The sequence below is a fragment of the Dermacentor variabilis genome, chromosome 3 (assembly GCF_050947875.1).
Source record: "Dermacentor variabilis isolate Ectoservices chromosome 3, ASM5094787v1, whole genome shotgun sequence".
Classification (NCBI taxonomy): domain Eukaryota; kingdom Metazoa; phylum Arthropoda; class Arachnida; order Ixodida; family Ixodidae; genus Dermacentor; species Dermacentor variabilis.
Genome location: NC_134570.1, coordinates 119225142 through 119248521, shown reverse-complemented (window position 1 = coordinate 119248521; position 23380 = coordinate 119225142). Strand labels below are relative to the sequence as shown.

At 47.9% G+C, this 23380-nt stretch overlaps 1 protein-coding gene across 3 annotated transcripts in view; it reads left to right on the top strand.

The window, feature by feature from the left end:
• LOC142574133 (uncharacterized) overlaps positions 1–23380 on the top strand; it is a 34019-nt gene that overhangs the window by 8477 nt on the left and 2162 nt on the right. The window contains exons 2-4 of one of the 3 annotated variants that reach the window (XM_075683293.1): positions 3220–3320; positions 18919–18981; positions 22072–22146. In XM_075683293.1, the coding sequence (XP_075539408.1) occupies positions 3220–3320; positions 18919–18981; positions 22072–22146 (239 nt within the window). The remainder of the gene's footprint in view (positions 1–3219; positions 3321–18918; positions 18982–22071; positions 22147–23380) is intronic. The other 2 variants (XM_075683294.1, XM_075683295.1) reach the window with 2 other exon arrangements.

Sequence of the window (23380 nt, the reverse complement as noted above, 5' to 3'; positions counted from 1 at the left end):
GATGGAATGGTGGGCTCGCCATCAGCCACAAAAGAGAGCTGATATTTTTATATGCGATGTCGAAAATGTGAAAGGCGCCAACGCAGGTTACACGCGTTCCCCTAGGTAAAAACATATCGACACATGAACTCTTCAAAAGAACAAGTTCTCGCTGGGAGCACCATATTGAGATACTACCGTAGAGTCGCGAGAAATGGCTGTAGGGCATACATAATTTGTAACGCACCTAAAGCAGATGGCGTGCATAGACTGTAAAGCACATCATGCCTCGTATTCACCACTTGTCGAAGCATGCACTGGACCTTGGTTCATCAAGCTTGTGAGCAGCACGCATCGTAGAACCTTCGTCCGCCTGATCCTCGTGAGAACCCTATCGATCGAAGAAAAGGCAACGCAGCCTCAGCAGCATCTTGCGCGGGGCTAGTTACTGCGGGCGTTCTAGCAGGCCACGATATAACGGCAGCGATAGCTCGGTTTTTCCATACCCTTGCCGATTCTGTTAACGGCTGTGCGGACAAGATGCGGGGCACTTTTGAGGCTTCGGTTGATGTTGTCTGGTTGTACTGCTGGCACGCTTGTACCTTGGCGTGAACGGCGCCACCGTCGGCGCACTAATGAAGCTGCCTCTCTGCCTGAAGCATTGTTTTTCGCCATGTTTCTGTATATTGGTGTTTCATGCACGATTTTTGGACACAACATCGAGGTCGCGTCCAGTAATCGAGCACAGTGAGGACCCTTTGGTGCATCCGCTTGACAGTCTTCCACTTGGTGACTCCCGTCACATCGTCGACGAGTCATGATGTTCTTGCACACTGCACTCACGTGACGTATCTGCTGGCATCTGTGACACTGTAGAGGCTTTGGCACTTATGACCGCACAGGATGCCTCACATAACCTCCGTTTACAAACGCTGCTGAGGAATCTGAGTCAAAGACTATCTGAATGCGACGTGGTTGCGCGAAGCGACGAACATTCAGTATCCGAGCTGTAGATGTCACAGGTTTCATGAGTTCTCGTCCGTGATTTGAGACTTCACGTTAGAGGTAACGCCAGTTACGATATCTTTCCCATACAGTCTGAAAGGACGCACAGGAATGCTGCCAAATGTCTAAACTCCCTTCAAATTCTCTAGTATAGTTGCATTTGTCGCATCAACCGTAAATGCGTTCTTGTGGGCGTTGATGCGAACTTCGTTTATCTGGCTGGTGCTATGCGGTCGAAGAATTTTGTTAATAATTATCTATTAAGACTGCATAGGATTCTCCCTTGTTGATGTAGCAATGCACCCTACCGTAAAGGACTGGGCACCCTTAGTCTTCGTCAACTCACACCATGGTGATGACTGGCGTAGATTCCTTTTCAAACGACGACCTCTGAAGACTGTGAACCCACGCTCTGATTTTGCTTTTTCTGTGGGGCTAACCTTGCACTGGGAGAGACTCATGCTTATACTGGCGATGTCTTTCATCAGGAGCGATTTAGGCGGTGGATGGCCGACTCCAGGTAGCCTCGTGGCATTGCCTTCCTCCTTTCTTATGAAAGACGCCCTCGTGAACGTGACAGATCAGTAGAAAACGTCACACAAAACGATGAGCCATTCCACTCAGTGAAGGTCGTTGAGCACACGACACGTGTGGGACACATGATTTTTTACAAAGATGCGAACTAATTCGGTGTCGCGATGGTTGGTTATCGTGATGAAAGGTAAGCACGCTCATTTAACGTCTTGATCGATGGCCATTATTTCACTGACAACAGCAATCACATTCTTTCATAATGTCAAATCAAGCACGTACGCTGCTCGGTAGTCGGTGGGGCCGGATTGGTGTGGCATCGCAAGCACTGTCAACGCTGAACATGTAAACCGCTCCCTTTTTTTGGTACCGACACATGCACATTGACATCACCGACGACACCAGGGGTAGTGTCATCGCAGCTAACGCACGAAATGTGATTACCCATGAATCTTACGGGACAATGAGTAATTGCATTGCTTTTCTTAGTTACAGGTGCATGAGCCATGGTTCATGGGGGTATGAGCCATTGCTCGCGAGGTTATGAGCCTTTGCTGATGAAAGTTTTGGACATGCAGTTGCGTATGTTGTGTGCGTGTTTACAAGGAATTTAGGCACTGTTAACTTCACTTTGCTGGGTGCTTTAGCCTTACGGGGCTATGAGCCATTCTATTTTATGCCTGCTTACGGGAGTATGAATGCTTATACAGTATGAGCCATTGATAATATTTTTTGTTCACGAAGAACAAAAATGAATGGAGCCCTAGCCACATACAGCTTCGCTGTCAAACACAGTGGCATGAAGCACACAATAGGTATGGTATGGTATGGTACTCCTTAAGCGATGGCGCACACCCACTGTGGGGGATTGGCCAAATAGAACGCTTTCACTTCGTCTTCCTCCCTTATCCCACTTAACTTCTACTTGCAGAGATGTGTTCGGGTGGCATCTTTCTGGTGGCTGCCTTTATGCAATACTGTTTTACTCTCACTTGGAGCAATGCTATTGGATACAGCCACAGCAACGTTTGCCGAGCCATTTATAATTGCATCTGTGACAGAAAACGATTGCCTTATCATTTATTAATATTTAGCTTTTTCCATGATTGATCCATTTCACCTTCAATAAATTTTAAATTTATAAAATCAAAATAAAAACACAAATTTACAGGTAAATTATTATTATTATTATTATTACTATTATTATTATTATTATTCACAATTTACCTTTCTCAGTTTTCATTTATGGTTTACACTGCTATACACTGCTTTATATTATTTATTATCGGCTTTCTTCTCGTCTTTGATTATTCATTTGTTTTCCTTTTTATTACACGTTTATTTATTGACTAATTAAATTCATTTCTCAATAATTCTGCGTCCCGGTTGAAGGCTTCCCTCCCACAATCAGTTCAGGGCTTTATTTGAAACTTCGTCAATATCATGACACCTTGGATGCCTGTCCATGGTGCTTGTGCCGTCGTACGTTTATTGCGGTGCCACAATTATGTTAACTGATCACGCGAGAACTAGCAGAGCAAAGGCTTTTATTACACATAGTTATTTATGACAAAGTTATTTGCTCAATGCGTAGCCAATAACGTGCTTCGAAGCTCAGTCTGCGCATGCATAGATGCTATATGTTTTTTGCGAGTGCTACTGAGAACGTGACATAGAGCTCATTTTTTTAATGGCATTCCGTAGATCCTTTGGAAACTGCGAAAACTGGTCGAGTGGCAACTGCAGTGCTCTTCTCATGTAAGGAAGCAACCCAGCGGCTCAATATCTCATCAGGTTTCCTTAAGGTATGTATCTCATACACTTAGGCCGAGGCTTAATCTTTTTGCAACGTATTCAACGCCATGCAAAATTCGACTGAGTGCTTCAGGGAGCCTCCCGACAGGAATGAACGATACTCAAAATTTTTGGCTACCTCTAGCGCTAGTATCAGGAGCCTCACGAGGTACTGCAGTGATGGAAAAAGAATGTTACTTAAATAGGCTTGCCAAATTACACCGACACTGCAGGTTTGTTTACAATAATGGTTGAGCAAGTTCTACAGGTATGTGATATATGTTGTCGACTACGTAGGAAACGTCTATTTCAATATCTTTCTTTTTTCTCTTTCAAACCGCTTGAAAAAAATTTGTAAGTAAGCTATCCTGCAAGGCCAAAAATCAAAAACTCTTGTCCACAGACAATATTTTTCCCTCTCACGGCACCCACCCCACTGATGAAGGAAGGAGGAACATAAAGCATATCCTAGAAATAGCATTAAAATTTCACGTATCCATAGTAAACCCCCATCTAGCCACCGAGAGGGAATATATTGTTGCTATTTATTGGCCTTTACCACCACCGAACACAGGAAACTTGCAGCGGGATGTGAAGGTTTCGGAGACGCTAAAGGCAAAGCTCCTGGATTACGACATCGCTTGTTTCTTAAAGTGTGTGGTCCAAAGTATTAATGCGATTATCGTTCTTAGGGTACCTTACGTACTTTCCATCTATGTATTTATCTATGTCTCTAACCATTTTCATGCAAACCTGGATCTCAGGATAGTCCATGGCTAAATGGGTAGCGCGCAGGGCTGCCGTGCTCAGGGAACGGGGTTCCAAACCAAGCGCCTGACCAACATAGGCCACAAGGTACATGGAAATGTGTACCTGTGTGCTGATCTCCAACGAACATATTTGATGCCGACAAGAGCCACAGGGAATGCTGCACTTGTCATGTGCCGCTCATCAACGAACCTCTTCGATGCCGACTTGATACACTGAATATGCACTCAGTCGTCAACGAATCTCTTTGATACCGAACTGTGTCTCTCCCTATGTGCCAGTAGGTGTGTCATACTCTTCAAAGACGGTCTTTGATGCCAACATCGATTACTAGGTGATTGTCTTGGGAATGTGCCGCACTATTGTAAAAAAATATATCGTATGTTCTCAGATGCTCGGCGCAATAGAACCGGATCCGAGAAAGGGCTTTGCGGCGGCGCCTATTGCCGGCACAGCGTGTAGCAGCGGTGCAGTGGGAGAGGAGCTCAGCATCGTTTCAACCAACTGAGTTCAGGATAGATTATTTCGACATGCCGAACGTACCACAGAGAAACCGCTGAAATTTCTCCCGTGCTCGGCAGAATCGAAGCCACTTCACATTGGTTTCGCAAGGATAGCAGCCCGATGCTTCGGGCTAATGTGCCACAATTATCCCCTTTCTTTGTGTTCGTGCATACTGTAGAATATATACTATATGCCAGAGACCTGTAGCCACTAGCCAGCACATCCCATATCGATGCCCGAGAAAGGACCTACAATTCATGGTGTGCACACAATGCACATCAGAAAAACTGCTAGTTCTGAACTTCAGAAAGTGGCAAAGACAGGCAGCATATCACGAGGTGGTACCAGTCTGGTCGAAAATCTGTTAGGTCATACATGTCCTTCAAGTGACGCACTGCGCAGGTGCTGCTTTTCAATGAACGTCGTTCCCACTGCGCCAGGAATGCACTGATGTGTGCCACACTTTGATGAGCCTTTCGCTCACTTGCGCCCCTGTTTGCGGCAAGAGAAGGAGTGAGTGAGGGTTTTATTCTGATGACACTGTAAATGTTGGCAACTATTAAGTCAACAGCTTCTCCAAAAGCAACAGATTGTCTAACGAGCAAAGGATGATTATATGAGGTAATATGGAAAAACACAAAGGGACCGGCAATACCTCACCGTCCGCACGCTACGGCACGTGAGGCTATTTGCGGACGTCTTGGCAGCGCTGCTAGATGGAGCAGCATGTCCAGAAAGAGCCGCGAGAGAGGAGCCCGACTGCCTCATTATATTCAATATACGCTTCTCAGCGCCATGCTGTGCAGAAGCGACGTATAGGGTGTGCAGTCGTGCTGTTAGTTCGCTCAGAGTGTTTGTAGGGAAGTTTGAATTGAGCAGCTGCGGCGGACAGACGTGTTCCTCAAGTGCTCCGTGGGGGTGACGAAAACATGATTTTTCCGCGTGCTTTGAACTTGCTTATGTTGTTAGATGTGCTGGGGTTTTTCTAGCCTATAAATACTAGGTTGGAAGCGGCCAGGGTATAAGCCATTCGATTTTTTTACCATTCTTCAAGTGTGCGCATGTGCTTGTGTGTATCGGGGTATTCGCTTTTGTAGAACAGTCAGAGCGCCCTGTTGTGGCCACGTGTTTCAGCAAATGCGATCATGTGCAGGTAATAGCAGGTTGTACGTGGCAAGGACATTAGCTGTTAGTGTTTTTAGTATGTATGTATATATACGGAGAATATTGCTCTTGTTGGACAGTCAGCCGTAGCCACATTTTTGAACACGTGCGAACGAGTGTCACGACTTGAGCCTGTTCGACATTTATTGCGTTTTAAAACGTTGTAATTTAACATGTAGAATTTTAAATTTTTTTTAGGTTTTGTGCGTATCGGCCTTCTCCTGCAGGCACGTTCTTTGAAACGCTTGGTGCTAGCATTAGAGAGACCCAAGTGCAAGATTCGGCACGAAAGGCGGTAAAGCATGCAGCGTGGGGGTCCCTCAAGGGAGACGAGGGGAATAATTCGAATGGCGAGAAAATTGAGTCAATCGGCAGAAATTATCATGTCGAAAATGGACGCTCGTAGCATCAATTCATCCACCCGAAGCTGGAGCCAGTAGCCACGCTAGAGCACATGCCCCATACATATGTCCTTTATACAGTGGCAATACCTTCCGTCGCTATAGTGATTCAATGCTAAACGCATTATCGTCGGCGGTCATGATGAGATCGGTCCTACCAATTTTTTCTGTGCAATATAGTGCCACAGGGGCAACAAAAAGAAGCTAGCTGTCATGTGAAGCTCTTTTTTAAAAGATTGGCATTTTTTTCGTACTTAACGGACTTTTCGGGATCTTACTATGTATATCTCAAACCGTTTTCCGGCCAACCTGGTTCATGTGTAGCCCATTGGCCAAGGGACAGCATATCGCTGTGCTTTGCTGAGTGGAAAAGACTTCGAAACCTACCGACCGAACAAATTGGTTTACCGAATATGTGGCACAAGGTTTGTGCTGCTGTTCAAATAACCTGTTTGATGCCAACTTGGCAAATGACAAGTCGATCCTCGATATGTACCGGACATTAATGAACTTTTTTCACGTCAGCTAATATCGCCAAGTCTTTGCAACAGCGTGGACGCCGTTCTTCATGGAACCTTAGTTACACTTACTTGGCATACTGGGCATATTCCTTTCTTCATCACCAAAAAAATGCCCGCAGAACCAATGTCCGCAATGAATGTCGTCGTTAGTGCGATTAACAATAAAGTAAAGTAGTGAAACAAAGTATGGCCACCACAGGGACGCGTCATATATGAGGTGTGTAGCCAGCCGGGCTCCACTCTCGTGCTTCCGTCTGGACATGCCGCGTTATTCAGCGCCGCTTGGCAAAGTCGACATGAGGCCCTTGGTTAAAGAGGAATTTCTCGGAATACATTCGCTACAATCCCCGCTTCTAGCAAGGAAGCCGTGATCTGGACGAGTGGCGAAGTGCGAATGGCGGTAGTGCGAATCGCACGCGGCGAGTATGACTGGAGTGGTGGGGAGGGAGTGTAACAGCAGGAGTGGCTTAATCTACGAGGCCAAGTAGGCAGGCTTTACACGGTGGACAGAGACCGTATCTTCCCAGCCGCTGATCAGCAATAGAAAGTATTTAGGTGCACGCTTCAGTGCGTTGTACGGACTATCATGCGGTGGCCGTAAGAGTCGACGTACAGCGTTATACAGGCGCACAGAGACGTGCGTGCAGTTTTCAAGGATAGGGTTGACGTATACACGCCGGGAAGGACGTCGTTTTCCTGAGGGAAAGGCATTACGCATAGCACTGCGTAGAGGGTAGGCGTAGTCGTAAACGTTAGCGCGTACGGTGGGCAAGTTGTCGAAGAATTCCCCCCGGACTCGCAGAGTGGCGCCAAACGTAAACTCGGCAGCGCTGATGGAAGAGTCACTGCGAGAAGTGGTGCGGATGCGAAGCATAACGAAAGGAAGGAGCTCGATCCGTGATGTAGGAAAAATTGAAGCCATTAGTGAATTCTTCACGGTGAAAGCGTTCGATGACCCCATTGTATATCTAGTGTCAAGAAGTCGTTTTGATGTGATTGACGCCGAGTAGCCGAGATATTGAGTCGAATGTTGAGTCGAATTGACGACCGGGGTCAATAGTAATGTTGGAAGGGACACTGTAGTGGCTAATTCAGAGTATGGTGAATCCTCCAACTATTGATTCCACCGTTCATGTCCAAGAGGGGCATCGCATCAAGCCATCTGATGAACCCCTCTATGCAGGTTAACAGGTAGCGATGGCTCCCGCAGTGACGAAGGACCCCAACACTATTGAAGTACAGATGGTTGAATCGCGCGTTCGGGGACGGTAATGTGCCAAGAGAAGTCGCAGTGTGGAGATGCACTTCAGATTGGTGGCAGTTGAGGCATGCGCTTGACCAGCTACGGACGTCTACAGGGATGCTTGGTCACACATAACGATAAGTGACGAGTCACTGTGTTGCGCGAACGCCAGGACGAGCAAAAAATGGAGACCATCAAAGACGGCCCGGCGGTGTGGGCGAGGGCCAGGGTTGCCAGATTGCGCTAATTATAGCCAAATTGGGCTTCTTTATGTCTGAGTTGGCATCACAATTTTATTTTTGGTTATGTGGCTATTTTAGGGCTACATCTTTTTCCTGTGTAAAAAAAGTAGAAATAGTTAAGCACAAATGAAAGACGCTGGAATCAAAATGCAGACGACAGCAGGTTAAGAAAATTGAGCGCGTCTGGTACAAAATCAAAATTTGCAAGTTATATGTTAGAGAACACATATGCACATCAAAAGGTCAAGGATCGCAGCCTTTTGATGATTTTAATTAAGAAACGTGGCCTCAGGAAATACATCTCCATCCGCGAACCAACGCTACCCGCGCGTGCGCGCCAGCGAACACAGACTGTTGCTGTCTCCACATGTGAACTTTCGGCGTCCCACGTTTTAAGCTTGAGATGCTTTTAGCTCACGTTGAAGGTGCGTCGCGGGTGAACTCGGCGCCACAACGAAGGAAGAACACGGAGCTGAACCTAATGGAAATTTGCCGAATTTCCTGCCTGCCGCATGGCGCCTCCGTGGCAATTTGCTCGGACCCTTCCTGCCCAAATTGCCTGTGCTCCAACGCCAACGTAGAACATATGCTCTGGGGTTGCCGCACAGCAACCACAGCCATCCGTTCCCTCCTGTCTTTTCTATCTCTACTCGTATCAAATGCCGCCGTCGAACGAGTGTACAGCCAGGTCTCGCTCATTAAAACCGACCTTTGAAATTGAATGTCTAACGAGACGAGCGCTCCTTCACCTGAACATTGGCCTGGCCAGGAACGGTGTCTGCTTCAAGGATTTTAAACCGGGCCAGGAATTTCCGTCCCATTTCAGCTCTGATATCTTGTACGGACCAAGCACTTCCACTTCGCCATAAGCTCGTGATGCTTAATCATAGAATACTTCTTTGTGTCGATTTATCGTACTAGATTTTCTACCAACCGCCATCTATTGTGCTAGACTTTGTTTTGCAATTTCTTGTAGTTTTTCGTTTAGTGCATTGTGTGGTGTTAAGCGCAAATTATCATGAGCTGCAACTAATAATACTGAACGCCGGAATGCATGCCATTGCTTAACGTGTTTATTGCGCGTTGCTATTTGTGTGTTGTTCTTTTAGTGATCTTTTGGTGCTCTTGGAAAAATAAAACAATGCATTTACAATGAAGACTGCATTTGCCTTATCAAGAATTTGCCTGCATGCCTGCGTTTCTGCACTTCTTGCCGCTGTGCAACATCTGTTTTCCGTGCCGCATGGCTTCTGTGAAGATGCGCACGGAGGTCATGCGTGGTCATGCGTAGAAAAACTATGTAGGTATTCCCGCCGACAATTAATTCAATATGCTTAAATATTCCTTCACAAAAAGACAAACCTTCTTCGCTACTTTTGGGCTACCCAAAAGTTTCACTTTTGGCTACCTGTGGTTCGAGCGATCTGGTAACCTTGGCCTAATGACGCGGACGTCCGGTCGACGTATCATAAACGAGGGGCACCTCGTAGGGAGGAAGCAAGATATATATCCTCAAATACCAGAGAGATGCCGCTCGTGCGAAGCAGCTGTAGCTCGGCCGCGACACTCCGAGCTGTAGCCATGGTCGTAAAGTCGATGAGCGGTCGGCCGTGGTTCATTTCACGAGCGGCAGCGTGAGAAAGTGCGTCGGCAATGGCGTCGGATTTTCCGCTTACGTGACGAATGTCGCTGGTGAATTCAGAAATGTAGGCGAGCTGTTGAATTTTCCGGAGGGGCGTAGGGGGTGGTGTGGATGCTAGGGCAGAAATCAGTGCATGGTTTATGCTCGGCAAGGACATGGAAGAAGTGTCCCTCGAGAAAATGTCGAAATATTTTACAGCCAAATAGATGCCGGGCAGCTCTCGGCCGAACGTGCTCCAGCGGTGCTCAGGGCGCGCTAGATTTCTAGAAAAGAAAGCGATTGGCTGCCAAGCACCAGCAACGAACTCCTGCAAGACTGTACCGACAGTGGTGTCCACGAAAACCATGACAGATGATTGTATGAGGAGCGTCGCATAACAATGACTTCTTTGATGCCTATAAACGCGCGGTTAGCGGTGTCGCATCCAGGCCACAGGAGTATTCGGTGTCTTGAGGCCCGAGAGAAGGTTGTCTAGAGGCTGCAGAATGAAGAGGCGCTAATAGTTGACAAGGCGAAAAATTTCTCGCAGTTGTCTGGTTGTGGATGGCTGAGGAAACTCACGGATTGCTGTGACACGGGTCGAGAGTGGACGATTGCCGTGCGCGTTGACGGGATGGCCGACAAAATCCAACTCGGTAACACCAAACTCGCTCTTTGGACCGTTAACGACAAGACCAATCTTGCTGAGACTTGCAAGTGCTCGACGTAGATTGACCTCGCGTACTTTGGCGGTGGCGCTGTAGACGACGATACGTCAAGATAGGCAAATGAGCACGTCAAGCCACGTAATATCTAGGTAACGAAAAGCTGAAAGGTCTGGGCCGTATTACGAAGGCCGAAAGGCATGCGCAGATATTCGAACAGGACGAAGGGTATAATAACCGTGGCCTTTGAAATACGTGTTCCATACGAATCTGGTGATAGGCTTTCACCAGGTCGACCTTGTTACAAGTGGTGCTGCCGTGCAGTGCAGACGTAAATTCCTGAATGTGGGGTATAAGGCACCGGTACAGGACAGCGGCCTTGTTGAGAGGACGGTAATTGCCACAGGGGCGCCCGTCATAGGTCTTCCTGTCAACCATATGGAGTGGCGAGGCCGGAGGACTGGTAGAGGGGACGAATGAAGCCAACGTCAAGCATGTGTTCAAACTACTCTTTGGCGACATCTAGACGATCCGGCGCGAGATGATCAGCTCGGGCAAACACGGGAGGGCCAGTCGTTTTATAGGACGTGTCACGCTGGGAGCGACCGAGGACTGAAAGCGGTGGCTTGAAAGACATCCGGGAACTCAGCAACGAAGGCTGAATAAGCATTCAGATCGGCGAGGTGCCCCTGGAGAAGCGGAAGCAGGGGAGGACGGTAGCGGTGGAGGACGGTAGTGGTGGAGGGCGGAAGCGGTGGAGGACGGTCCTTGGACGGTTAATCTCGTCCTGGAGTCCAATATGTAGCTGTGCCACACGTCGACGATGAGCTTGTTGTGCCTAAGAAATTCGGCTCAGCTGATGGGCTGGCGCACAGCCGCGATGAAAAAGATCCAGCGAAAGGTACGTCTGACGCCGACGTCAAGAGTCACCGACTTTTGTCCGTAGGTCCGGATGGTCGATACGTTGATGGCTGCGAGAAGAGTCGAGTCGGGAGGATGCCGGCGCTCAGCCAACGTAGGCGGAAGGACGGAAATATTTGCGCCAGCGTCGACGAGATCGTGCACTCTGGGGACACGGTCACCGACTTGGATAAGGCGACTGCATGTAGAGCCGGGAACAGCGATCACCGTCAGTCTTCAGACCAGCCGTTTCCCGCGTAAGAGCAGGGATGGCTGCACTGGTTCGCCCGAGAGCCATAACGACGGTGGAACGAGCAAAGCGTAACGGGAGGAGAAGAAAGGCATTCAGAGTGACCGGGGCTAAGATGGCAAGGTCGCGTCGAAAAACGCGACTGGCGTGTTCGGATGGCAGCGACTTTAGATGCGAGTCGGGGTACTTGCCGTGTGAGTTCCTCGTTAGCTTCAAGGTAGTGCGCATAGCTGTCGCCAGCGGCTGCGCCGTGGGGCAGAGGGTCAGGGGGGTGATGAACTCGGGCCACGGACGGAAAACTGACATACATAATCTCGTCGGCTAACTGGGCCAGAAATTCGAACGTCAAGAATGAACACGCGTTCAGGATCATGCGCCCCTGCGGTGCAAGGCACTGCAGGAAAAGTTCCCGGAGAAATGCGCTCTCAGATGAAGGAGCCGGTTCTCCAGGCAAAGCTTGGATGTGACGCAACAAATTGGTAGGTTTGCGGTCGCCGAGCTCTTCTATTGTAAGTTGCTGTAATCGATACTGTTCCGTTGGAATAACGCGCTGGATTATTGTCGCGTTAAGGTGGTTATAGGGGCTCGACGGGCGGTCGACCCCTATTGTGGTGGTCGACGGGCGGGGAGCCTAAAACACCGTGAACAGTCGAATTAGCAGGAGGTTGAAGCTCTCCAACGACGTGGTCGGTTATGCTCAACTGTGAACTGAGACAGGGATGACGGACCAAGGGTTCCACGGTAATTAACTGAAGTTCCGACTACAACAACCAGAATTCCAGGCGCTTGAAAGCGGAGAGCTCCGGTTCGCGGGGTAGTGGCGCTAACGGCTTTACTTGATCGCAATGATCCGAAGCCACGGTTGACTGGACAGAAGACGGACTGCGAAGACGGTGGGGCTCGAGCTCCTTGCGGCGGTAGATCCAGCGAAGCTCCCGAGGAACCTGGAGCTGAGAGCGATGACGAGAAGACCAGAGTCACCAATTTATGGAAAAAGAAATACCAGAAAGACGCTGGTGCCTGGTATCCACAAATTATATTTTAGCCAATCCCGCTCACTCAGGTAGAAGCCTAATTCCCCTGATTCCACTGCGCGAGCACCGTCAGCGTGCTGGGCGTGTCGCCGTCATATTTTGTGACCGAAACATAGTGGGGCGTAGTAGTGCGCTTCAAGGTGTATATCGTTATAGATTCGTGTAAGGGCCACACCTCGATGTTGACAAACCAAAATTTTGTTGTAAACGCAAAGGACAAGTAATCGCGTTCGGTACACCGATGCCACGCGCACGCATCAGCGAATTTTTCGCGCGCTCCGTACTTCCGCGTGCCTCTACTAGGTAGCGAGAGATGCGCGTTGACCTCTGAAGAAATGGTACGCCTGGGGATCCGGGTTGTGTACGCGCGCCGGTTGCAGATGCACCATTTCGACCAAAAGGTTCAGTCCCTTGTAAGGTCGTTGTCAGAACTTTGAAAAAGTGCGGCCCTTACACGGGCCTATACGGTAGCCCCGGGATAAATCTTAAAAATTGTTACAGTAATACCCGGCCCACACCCTGTGACGCAAGGTGGCGTTGAAGTCGGGGGCATAACCAGTTTCACGTAATTAGATACCCATGCTGGCATCAAAGAGGTTCACTGAAGGGCGCCACATAAGCAGCGGCATATACAGGCTATCTTATGAGTGGGACGTACCCAATGTCACATACGGAGTGACCCAAGATGTTGTGGTAGCTGGCTTCGAGCCCGGTTCCGTTAGCAGAGCAGCCTGATGATTTACCCATTAGCTCACAGATTTCCCAGCGTCACAAGTTGGCAGGCAAACGGTTCAAGACAGACAGACAGACAGACAGACAGACAGACAGACAGACAGACAGACAGAAAGACAGACAGACAGACAGACAGACAGACAGACAGATAGATAGACAGACAGACAGACAGACAGATAGACAGATAGATAGATAGATAGATAGATAGATAGATAGATAGATAGATAGATAGATAGATAGATAGATAGATAGATAGATAGATAGATATCCACTAACAATTTAAATCTTCTCCGGTGTTGGGCTGAACAGCAACCACGTTAGACAATCTTGTCTAAACATATATTCACACATGTGCTACGCGAACACTTTTTGGCGGTGCCGTTAGATGGCGCAGTGTGTCCATGGAGAAGCCAAAGAGAGGAGCCAGGTTACGCGAACGCCTCGTAGATGACGCGTTTATGCGGCAGTATTACATTATGTCGCGACATTGTTTCTTTGCTGCTCGAATTAACTACCGAAATCAATTATGAGAGGAGTTTTGCCGGAAATGTTAATTTAGCTTTTGGAATCTGTCTCAAACGACGTGTATGCATTAGTAAAAACAGTTAAGGACCGACATGTGTTTGTAGTAATATATGCTCATAGAGGTATGTTGCGAACTAGGATGCGGGATGATTAAGTCGGGATCTCAGCAATATGCTCGTGGAACAATATGTCGTGAACAATATGTCGTGAACTCAGCAATATGCTCGATCCCTTTCAGTGTGGCTTTAGAGAAGGGCGGTCCACAATCGATCACCTTGTGCGCATTGAAGGAAATATCCGCGATGCATTTATACATAAACAGTATTTCCTATCGATCTTCCTTGACATGGAAAAAGCGTATGACATGGCATGGCGTTACGGGTTCTTGCGAGACCTGTCGGAAACGGGCATCCGTCGAAATATTCTGAACATAATTGAAAGCTATTTGTCAAACCGTACCTTCCGTGTAAAAGTCGGTAATGCACTGTCACGTCCTTTTACACAGGAAACTGGTGTACCCCAGGGAGGCCTGCTTAGCTGCACTCTTTTTATCGTTAAGATGAATACACTCCGTTTTTCACTGCCCCCCAGCCATTTATTATGCCGTGTAGAACTGGGTGGAAAACAAATTCCTGTTAACAAAGAACACAAATTTCTAGGTGTTATCCTTGACTCCAGGCTCACCTTCATTTCACACATAAAATTGGAGGACGCTTAAGCTTCGCCTTCAAGAGTGGAACGCGACAGCTTCCCGTCGACCCGCCAAGGGGTGTAAGACAATGCACTACGGCGCAGCGATCACTTACGAGGCGCCCCGCATCGGACTTTGCGCCCACCTATCACGCGCTGAGCGTCGAGCAACGCAGCGTTCGGAGCGGCAACGAAACGTGCGCCTGAGCAAACGGAACGAACCAAAGAACTCGGCGTCTCGGAGGGGGAAACGATCTACGCCAGCCAAACGTCGTCATCGGCACGGGCAGAGAGATAGGTAGATAGTAATGTAAAGAAAGGAACGGCGCTTGATTCTGCAACCCGTGTGGGAGCACGGCGAAGCGTCGTCAGGGGAGAGGGAGTCGGGGCCGCGACGCGCCTGGCACCGGTCCGCGCACAGCCCCAATGCGCGCGTGGCGCGCCATCTGTCGGGGTAGCGCCGTACACTGAGAGGAGGGGGTCTTCCGTGTTTGCCGCAAGATGGCTCTGCGTGTGCGGTAAGCACAGAAGAAGTGTATCGGAAACGTACTTCGCTACTCGTGTAAATGCGACTTGTGTAAGTTACATGCTCATAATTACCGATATACACCGCAGTATAACTTTCTACGGCACGTTTCTAATGCAACACCGCATTCACTAGAAGCGCTTTTGTACCACTTTCAAGCATCGAACTCGTGGCTGAGTGGTAGCGGCTCCGTCTCACACTCCGGAGACCCTGGTTCGATTCCCACCCAGCCCGTCTTGGAAGTTGCTTTTTATTTATGAAGTGCCTGCCGTGATTTATCGCTCACGGCCAACGCCGCGGACGCCGACACCGGCTTTTCTGCGACACGAGCTCCTTAACGCTATCGCGTTAAAATGTCTTAAAGCAAAATGTCTAAAAACCATGAACTTACTGAAAGTTCTATCCCACACTGCATGGGGTAGCGACAGGAAGTGCCTGTTGAATCTTTACAAGACCCTCGTTAGATCACGGTTGGATTATGGTGCCGTAGTATATCACTCTGCTGCACTGAGTGGGCTAAAAATGTTAGACCCCGTTCATCATCTAGGTATGCGACTGGCCACTGGCGCATTTAGAACAAGCCCAGTGGAAAGTCTATATGCAGAGTCAGACGAGTGGTCACTACATTTCCAGAGAACATACATCAGCTTTACCTATTTTCTCAATGTGCGCTCCAATAAAGAACATCCGTGTCTCAAAACGGTTAACGACATAACGTGTCAAACACTTTATCATAATAAACCCTCTATGAGATTTCCTTTCTCACTGCGTGCAAAAGCACTTAGCACAGAAATGCATGTCCCTGTTCTGGAGCATCGCCTAATGCCTCCAGCTAAGCTATTACCGCCCTGGGAGTGGCAAGTGATAGACTGTGACGTATCCTTTGTAGAGGTCACAAAACACGCACCTGACATCGAAACTGTTATGCATTTCCGTGAACTTCAATCCAAGTACAGCTGCTCCGAATTCTACACAGACGCGTCAAAGTCACATGCTGGTGTATCTTATGCTGCTGTTGGTCCCTCTCTTTCTATATCTGACTTACTGAACCCGCAAACAAGTATCTTCACCGCAGAAGCTTATGCAGTACTGTCTGCAGTAAGACATATACAGAAATTAAAACTCGACAGAGCAATTGTATACACAGACTCGCTAAGCCTCGTAAAAGCGTTAATTTCATTACAAAAGCTTAAAAATCGTGTATTCATTGAATTTTACTCCCTCTTACGCAGTATTTATATATCACATATACATGTAGTATTATGCTGGGTACCTGGCCATAGAGGTATCGAGGGTAATGTACTGGCTGATAAAATGGCCACATCACTCACATCACTAAACAGTTCTTCTGCAACTGCTGTCCTGGTCACAGATCTGAAGCCTTTCTTGCGTAAGAAACTGCGACAACACTGGCAACGCATGTGGAACGCATAAATAGACAATAAACTGCACGTTATAAAGCCACAGCTAGGTTTTTGGCCCTCCCCATCAAAATCACGGCGAACAGATGTCCTATTCTGCCGCCTCAGAATAGGGCACACATTTGGTACACACAATTTTCTTCTTACTGGAAATGAACCGCCAACCTGTGGTCGATGTGGTGAGAGGCTGACCGTCCTCCACGTCCTCTTGGAGTGTCGCAAAGCCGAACCTGAAAAAAAGAAGCATTTTCCTCTTGCATATCGTTATTGCATACCTCTTCACCCAGTTATGTTTCTTGGTTAAGAACCATGTTTCGATACCAAAGCAGTCCTCAATTTTTTAAATGAGGTTGTCCTGCATGTTATGAGCCCAATAAATTCGTAGCGCATCCTCCCTCCAGAGGATGCCGCTGTGATAGTTGTTCTACATAGCACATGCCTCCAGGCCATTGTGTCTCAAGGGCTCTAACGAGGCCATGGTGCTTTAGTTAATCTTAGAAACCTGTGCATTTTTTAATATCGTATCATTATTTTGCAATGCACCTTACTGCTCATAGTGCACGTCATTTGTCATCGCCATAATTTTATTACACGTACATTTTACGCACTTTACAGATATTTTAGGCCCCTTTACAGCCACGTCACATCAACTTCACAGAATTCATAACTCCACTGCGAAATCACTAACACTTGCATGGCGCTCTTTGGCCATACCTGACCCTTGCGCCAATAAAAACCACACATTCATTCATTCATTCCCTGTGAGTAACGGACATTTTTTCATGTTGCAGTCGCTTATGGTTGAAGTACATTCAACGATAGACTCTCCGCGCATAGCAAACACAATATGCCGAGTCGCTTGTACATTGCCGCATCTGCGTTCCGAAGCTTTGTCTTGTCTCAATATCCTATAACCCTGTGAATAACGGGCATATTCCCTCTTGCAGTCGCTTATGGTAGAAGTACACTCAACGTTAGAGTCTCGCCACATAGCAAACACAAAATGCCGAGTCGCTTGTATATTGCCGCACCTGCGTTCCGAACCTTTACATTGTCTCAATATCCTATTACCGTGTGGATAACGGGCAGATTGCCTCTTGCATTCGCTTATGGTTGAAGTACACTCAACGTTATACTCTGGTCGCATAGCATAAACAAAATGCCGAGTCGCTTCTACATTGCCGCACCTGCGTTCCGAAGCTTTACCTTGTCTCAATATCCTATCACCCTGTGAATAACGGGCAGATTCCCTCTTGCAGTTGCTTAAGGTTGAAGTACACTCAACGTTAGAGTCTCCCCGCATAGCATACGCAAAACGCCGAGTCGCTTGTACATTGCCGCACCTGCGTTCCGAAGCTTTACCGTGTCTCTATATCCTATCACCCTATGAATAGCGGGCATTTTTTTACTGTTGCAGTCGCTTATGGTTGAAGTACACTCAACGTTAGACTCTCCCTGCATGGCATACACAAAACACCGAGTTGCTTCTACATTGCCGCACCTGCGTTTTGAAGCTTCACCTTGTCTCAATATCCCATCACCCTATGAATAACGGGCAGGTTTCCTCTTGCAGTCGCTTATGGTTGAAGTACACTCAACGCTAGACTCTCCCCGCATAGCATTCAGAAAATGCCGAGTCGCTTCTACATAGCCGCACCTGCGTTCCGAAACTTTACCTTCTCTGAATATTCTATCCTGCCAACTTACCCGCCGTGGTGAAGTGGTTAGAGTACCTGATTTGTGAGCGTGACGGCGTGTGTTTGAATCTTGCTTTCGGGTACCTTACGTTTCTTTTTTTCAGCTTAGTAATTTTTTATCAGTGTATAAATGCCTAATTTCATTAATTGTACCTTTGCGGAGCATCGGAAAGAATGACCATTACTCCCTTGAAGAGCATCGGAAAAGGGCAACTGTTAGTCGTCGTTGGAGTAACCGCCTGGGGAGTAACATTTCCTCTCCTCGCATTTACCCCGTAAAGGGAGGAATCGTTGTGGCAAATCAGTTCCTCCCCTAAAGGAGTAACCTCAATACCTCATTTCCTCCTTTTCTTCTGAGGGTGTATTTATTCGTCCTGCGCCCAAGTTGAGTTACGCTTACACATTCTATCGTTGTTATATTGGTTAGTAAGCGAATGATTACAAGTTTATGCGGCTGCTAAAACTACTATGCCCACATCGTGCCCACATCCCACATCCCATATGCCCACATCCATTAATTTTCTGTAGCAATCGGGGCTTCGCGTTTCGGGCTAAACTGCAACATTTTTTTTCAGGGATCACCCTTGAAGTACAAAACTATTAGCTCAATGATCGATACATCTATATTATATTTCTATTTTCCAATGACATGTTGGAAATTGCTTTTCCTTTAATTATACGCAATTTGTGTTTCTCCAACTATAGGAAATAGACAGGATATGCGCTGCATGGCGCCTTTGCTACTCTGTGGGGGAGGACGCTAGCAACGTGAGTGTTAAACGGTGACTCTTACACCAGTGTGCTATCCTGTGGTAGAACGAAAGTATAAAGTTTCCACATATTTAAAGACATCTCTTCTGTTGTGTCCGTTACAATACCAGTACCCTAGTTATGCTTGATCGTCAACTACTCCTATAAAGGGAACGGAAACCTATCTTTCTATTTCAGTGTAATGCATAACTTACCATCCAGAAAAAGCTTTTAGAACTTTTCCTCATTGAAGTCATGAGAGAGAGAGAGAAAATGTACAAGAGGTAAAAGGCAGAGAGGTTAACAACATTAATACTCCAGTTGGCTATACTGTGCGCATGGACATGGGGTAAGGGGACAAATGTGATAAGGAAAAGGAGAGAAGATAAAAGACGTTTGTAAATTACCGGAACACAATTATGTGAAAGAGTAACCAGGTGAGCTTAATTATTGTGGTGAATAAACATAGCGCGAAGTAATGGAATTACGGAAGGAGAGGCAGACAATAATGAGTGCTTCCAGCAACTACAATTTATTATGAGAAAAGACCGATGTAAAGTGTGTAATGAAACAAAAACAACCAAGTCTGTTTATCGAAACGATGATACAGGGAAGTTACAAAACGTTATAGAGCAATGTTGTCGCTTAACCTAAATACCAGTACTTCCCAGGAAGCTCATTTCCTTGTGGCATAAAGGACAGTGACACGTTGCTCAAGGACGAGCCGTGCTCATGTGATATCTGCACAGCTTCTGCGATAATTAGGGTGCGGTCACCCCTGCGTCTATAATTTTATTGGTAAACGTGTGCATGACTAGCAGTGCTGCGCTAAAAAGCCATCATTGACATCGCTAATAAGGTTCTCCTGTTCCTTTTGGCGGTCGTCAAGACGTCTGCCTCTATGGCCCACGAAACGAGCACCGCACGACAGCGGTATCTTGTAAACCAACGGGGGTCACTAAGTATGTGCCACTGAATGTGCGGCCATCAAGCGAACAAATCTCAGCAATCGCAGCCACCAGCGCAGTGTACTTCTCCCCTTGTAGGCCATCGCGCATGCTTCGCAGCAGTGCTACCAGATGGCGCAGCGTGACTAAAAGGAAGCGCGAGAGAGAAGTCCTGTTACCGCATGACGCGTTTCTCAAAGTGTGCACGCACCGGCGCTCCATGCATTTCGGAGGCGAAGGGCAGGCATCATGGTGGCGGCAGGGAGGCAAGATAATGGCGCAAACCCACTATCGGTGATATGCCATAAGAGGGGCAGGAGAGTGGTATAGGAGCAGGTGATTCGCCGGCGCGCGCCCTTTAACGCCACGGATTCTACTCGGCGCGATCGGCAGCAAGAGCTTGAGCGAGAGCAGCAGCGCCGACGTCGCGCAAATCCCGAGCTTTGAAAGCGAGAAGCGCAAGCAAAGCGCCGTGCGGGGGGAGGCCACTACGGCCGAGGATCGAGAACAAGAAGTGCAAGCAAAGCACCAGTGGAGACAAGCCATTGGCCACTTTCAAGAAAAATCATCCCAAGTCAAGCGCCAGCATAGGCAAGTTAACCCGCAACTTCAAGAGTAGGAGGCCGAGCAGAGATGTCAGTCCAGAGAGATTCCTCGCACGGAGGGTGCCGATGGACGGTTCAGAGAGAACTCCTCGACCGTGAGTGCTGATATCAGTGGTTTATGGTTGGCAAGGACATGGAAGGAGTATCGCTCGCGAAAATATCAAAAATATTTTACATCCAAGCAGATCGCGGGCAGTTCTCGGCGCCGAACGTGCTCCAGCGGCGCTCAGAGGGTGCAAAAATTTTTGGAAAAGGCGATGCGCTGCCAAGCACTAGAAACGAACATCTTCAAGACTGAACCGACAGTGGTGTCCACGTCAACCATGGCAGTTGATGACACGAGGAGCGTCACACCGGCAATGGCTACTTTGGTGCCTGTAAACGCTCGGTCATCGGCGTCGCATCTAGGCCACGGGAGTATTCGGTGTCTGGAGGCTCGACAGAAGGTTGTGTAGATGCTACAGAATGAAGAGGCGCTAATAGTTGGCAAGGTGAAGAATTTCGTGCAGTTGCCTGGTGGCGCATGGCTGAGGAAACTCACGGATGGCTTTGACGCGGGTCGGGAGTGGACGAATGACGCGCAAGTGGACGCGATGGCCGAGGTAATCGAACTCGGTAACGCCGAAGTCGCTTTCCAAGTTCCCATTCCAACGACCAGAATTCCGGGCTCTTGAGGGCGCAGACCTTGGGTTCGCCGGGTAGTGGCGCCAACGGCTGTACTTAATCGGAAGAATCCGAGGCCACGGCTAACCGGATAGAATGCGCTCTGCAATGACAGCGGGCCTCTAGCTCCTGGCGGTGATAGGCCCAGCGAATCGGCTGAGGCAGCTGGAGCTAGGAGCGATCGCACGAAGTTCGGAGTCGCCAATTTGTGAAAAAAAAACAGACAAACTATGGTGCCTGGTAAATTTATATGTTAGCCGATCCCGCTGAATCAGGTAAAAGAGCTATTCCACTGATTCCACTGCTCGAGCACCGTCAGCGTGCTGGGCTTGTCGCCGTCATCTTTTGTGACCGGACCATAGTGGGGCGTAGTAGTGTGCTACAAGATATATATTGTATACATTCGTTGCTGTAATCGATATTGTTCTGTCTGAATAACGCGCTGGATGCCACACTGCTCCCACAGCTGCAAGGTCTGCGAAAGACTGGTTTGATCACAACCTCACGCAACTGAAGAGCGTGGGGTATCCGGAAGCGAAGCTCCAATCTAGCAAAACGGCCACAACAAGACAAAAGGCTTTCATGAACATCGCGCTAAACACGAGTTCAAACTTGAGATAACGACCACCAACTCCACTTTTCGACAGGTTTCCTTCCGCGGAACTGGCATTACTTTTTAAAGAAGCGCAAAACGGAGTTCCACTGCAGTGCACGCCTTACACAGACTCATTTCGATAGTGGCACTGCATTCTGGGGCTATAGAGCATCATTGCTAACGCATTACCTATCGACAGTCATCGGGAAAAGGGTTCGGGCACAGTTTATTTTTTATATATTATTTTTTTATTTTCACATACGTAGGGTCTGACCAGCACTTTACGTCTGTCTCGCAGGCTACCACGGAGATCTACAAAGTCGCCGGCGAGTGCACGTACAAGTTGAGCCAAGCAGCCACGTTTGTTTTCCCTGTGAGAAGAATACAAAAATAAAAATACTTTTACCTGCAACAATCTATAGACACGCCTCTAGTGTACAGTCCACAACTTGAAACCCTATGCTTTGTTTTTCAATAATTGAGCGTTACGCCGTATTGGAATTATAATTTCTAGAAAACTAGTAGCTCTCTGTAAGATTGCCAACTCTTGAGTGGAACAGGTACAGACTGGGAGGGGGGGGCTCACCTGGTTACGACCATGCGCACATGCAACAGCCTCTTTAGTCCTACTGTGTCGCGATTTACAACAACAAAGGTACGCTATACTTGCCTCAGTAACATGGCCATGAACATGTAAAGAGCTACTGTGAACGATTGGAGCCTACCACCGAACTAGAACACCGACAGAAACGAAAGTGCCTTCAGGTTTATGTCAATGCGATCGAACACAACACAAAGAAGTAGAATGCGCCTTGCTTGCTAAGCATGCTATGCCAAGCAAACCTCTCCATGATTTATTAGAGGCCTCTGTCCGTTTATGGCTTGCTCAAGCTCCGGTTCTGGTGGCAATTAACCAGCAGATATTTAGCTATATAGGGGAATGTTTTGTGCTACGTATCCATAGAAACGGTGCTTTATCGAGCAAGTTCGATAATTCGTCGTTTCTGACTACTTCGAGTGGGTCCGCTTACCGGTGTGTTTCTCCAAATTCAATGAGAAAGCTTGGCGAATTGGTTTTAGCAAGGCATTTTACTGCGACGAAAGTAAATAACACACCCGCCGCGTTGGTTTAGCCGCTATAGTGTTGCGCTGATAAACACGAGGTCGCGCAATGAAATCCCGGCCGCGGCGGCCGCATATACATGGGGGCGAAATGCATGAGCGCCGGCGTCCCACGCATTCGGGTCACTTGAAGATCAGCTAGTGGTCACAATTAATCCGGAGTCCCCCACTGCAGCTCCCTCATAATGAAATCGTGGCTTAGCACGTAACACCCCAAAAGTCCGTCAGACAATAACAAGAAATTGAATGCCACATCTATATCGAGTTCCGCGCCCGGCTGTCCTCAACAACCTTAGAACGAGCAGCCAAGGACGTATTTTTTGTTCCATGTTCTTTTACGTCTGCTGCATGAGAAGCATACCCATCCCTTCAAGTTCCATGGGGCTATCGAGTTGGATTACTTACACTCGATGGCACAGGACTCCTGCGTAGGGGTAGATAGCGAAATAAGAAATAGTTTAAAAAATATTTATTGACGACTACGA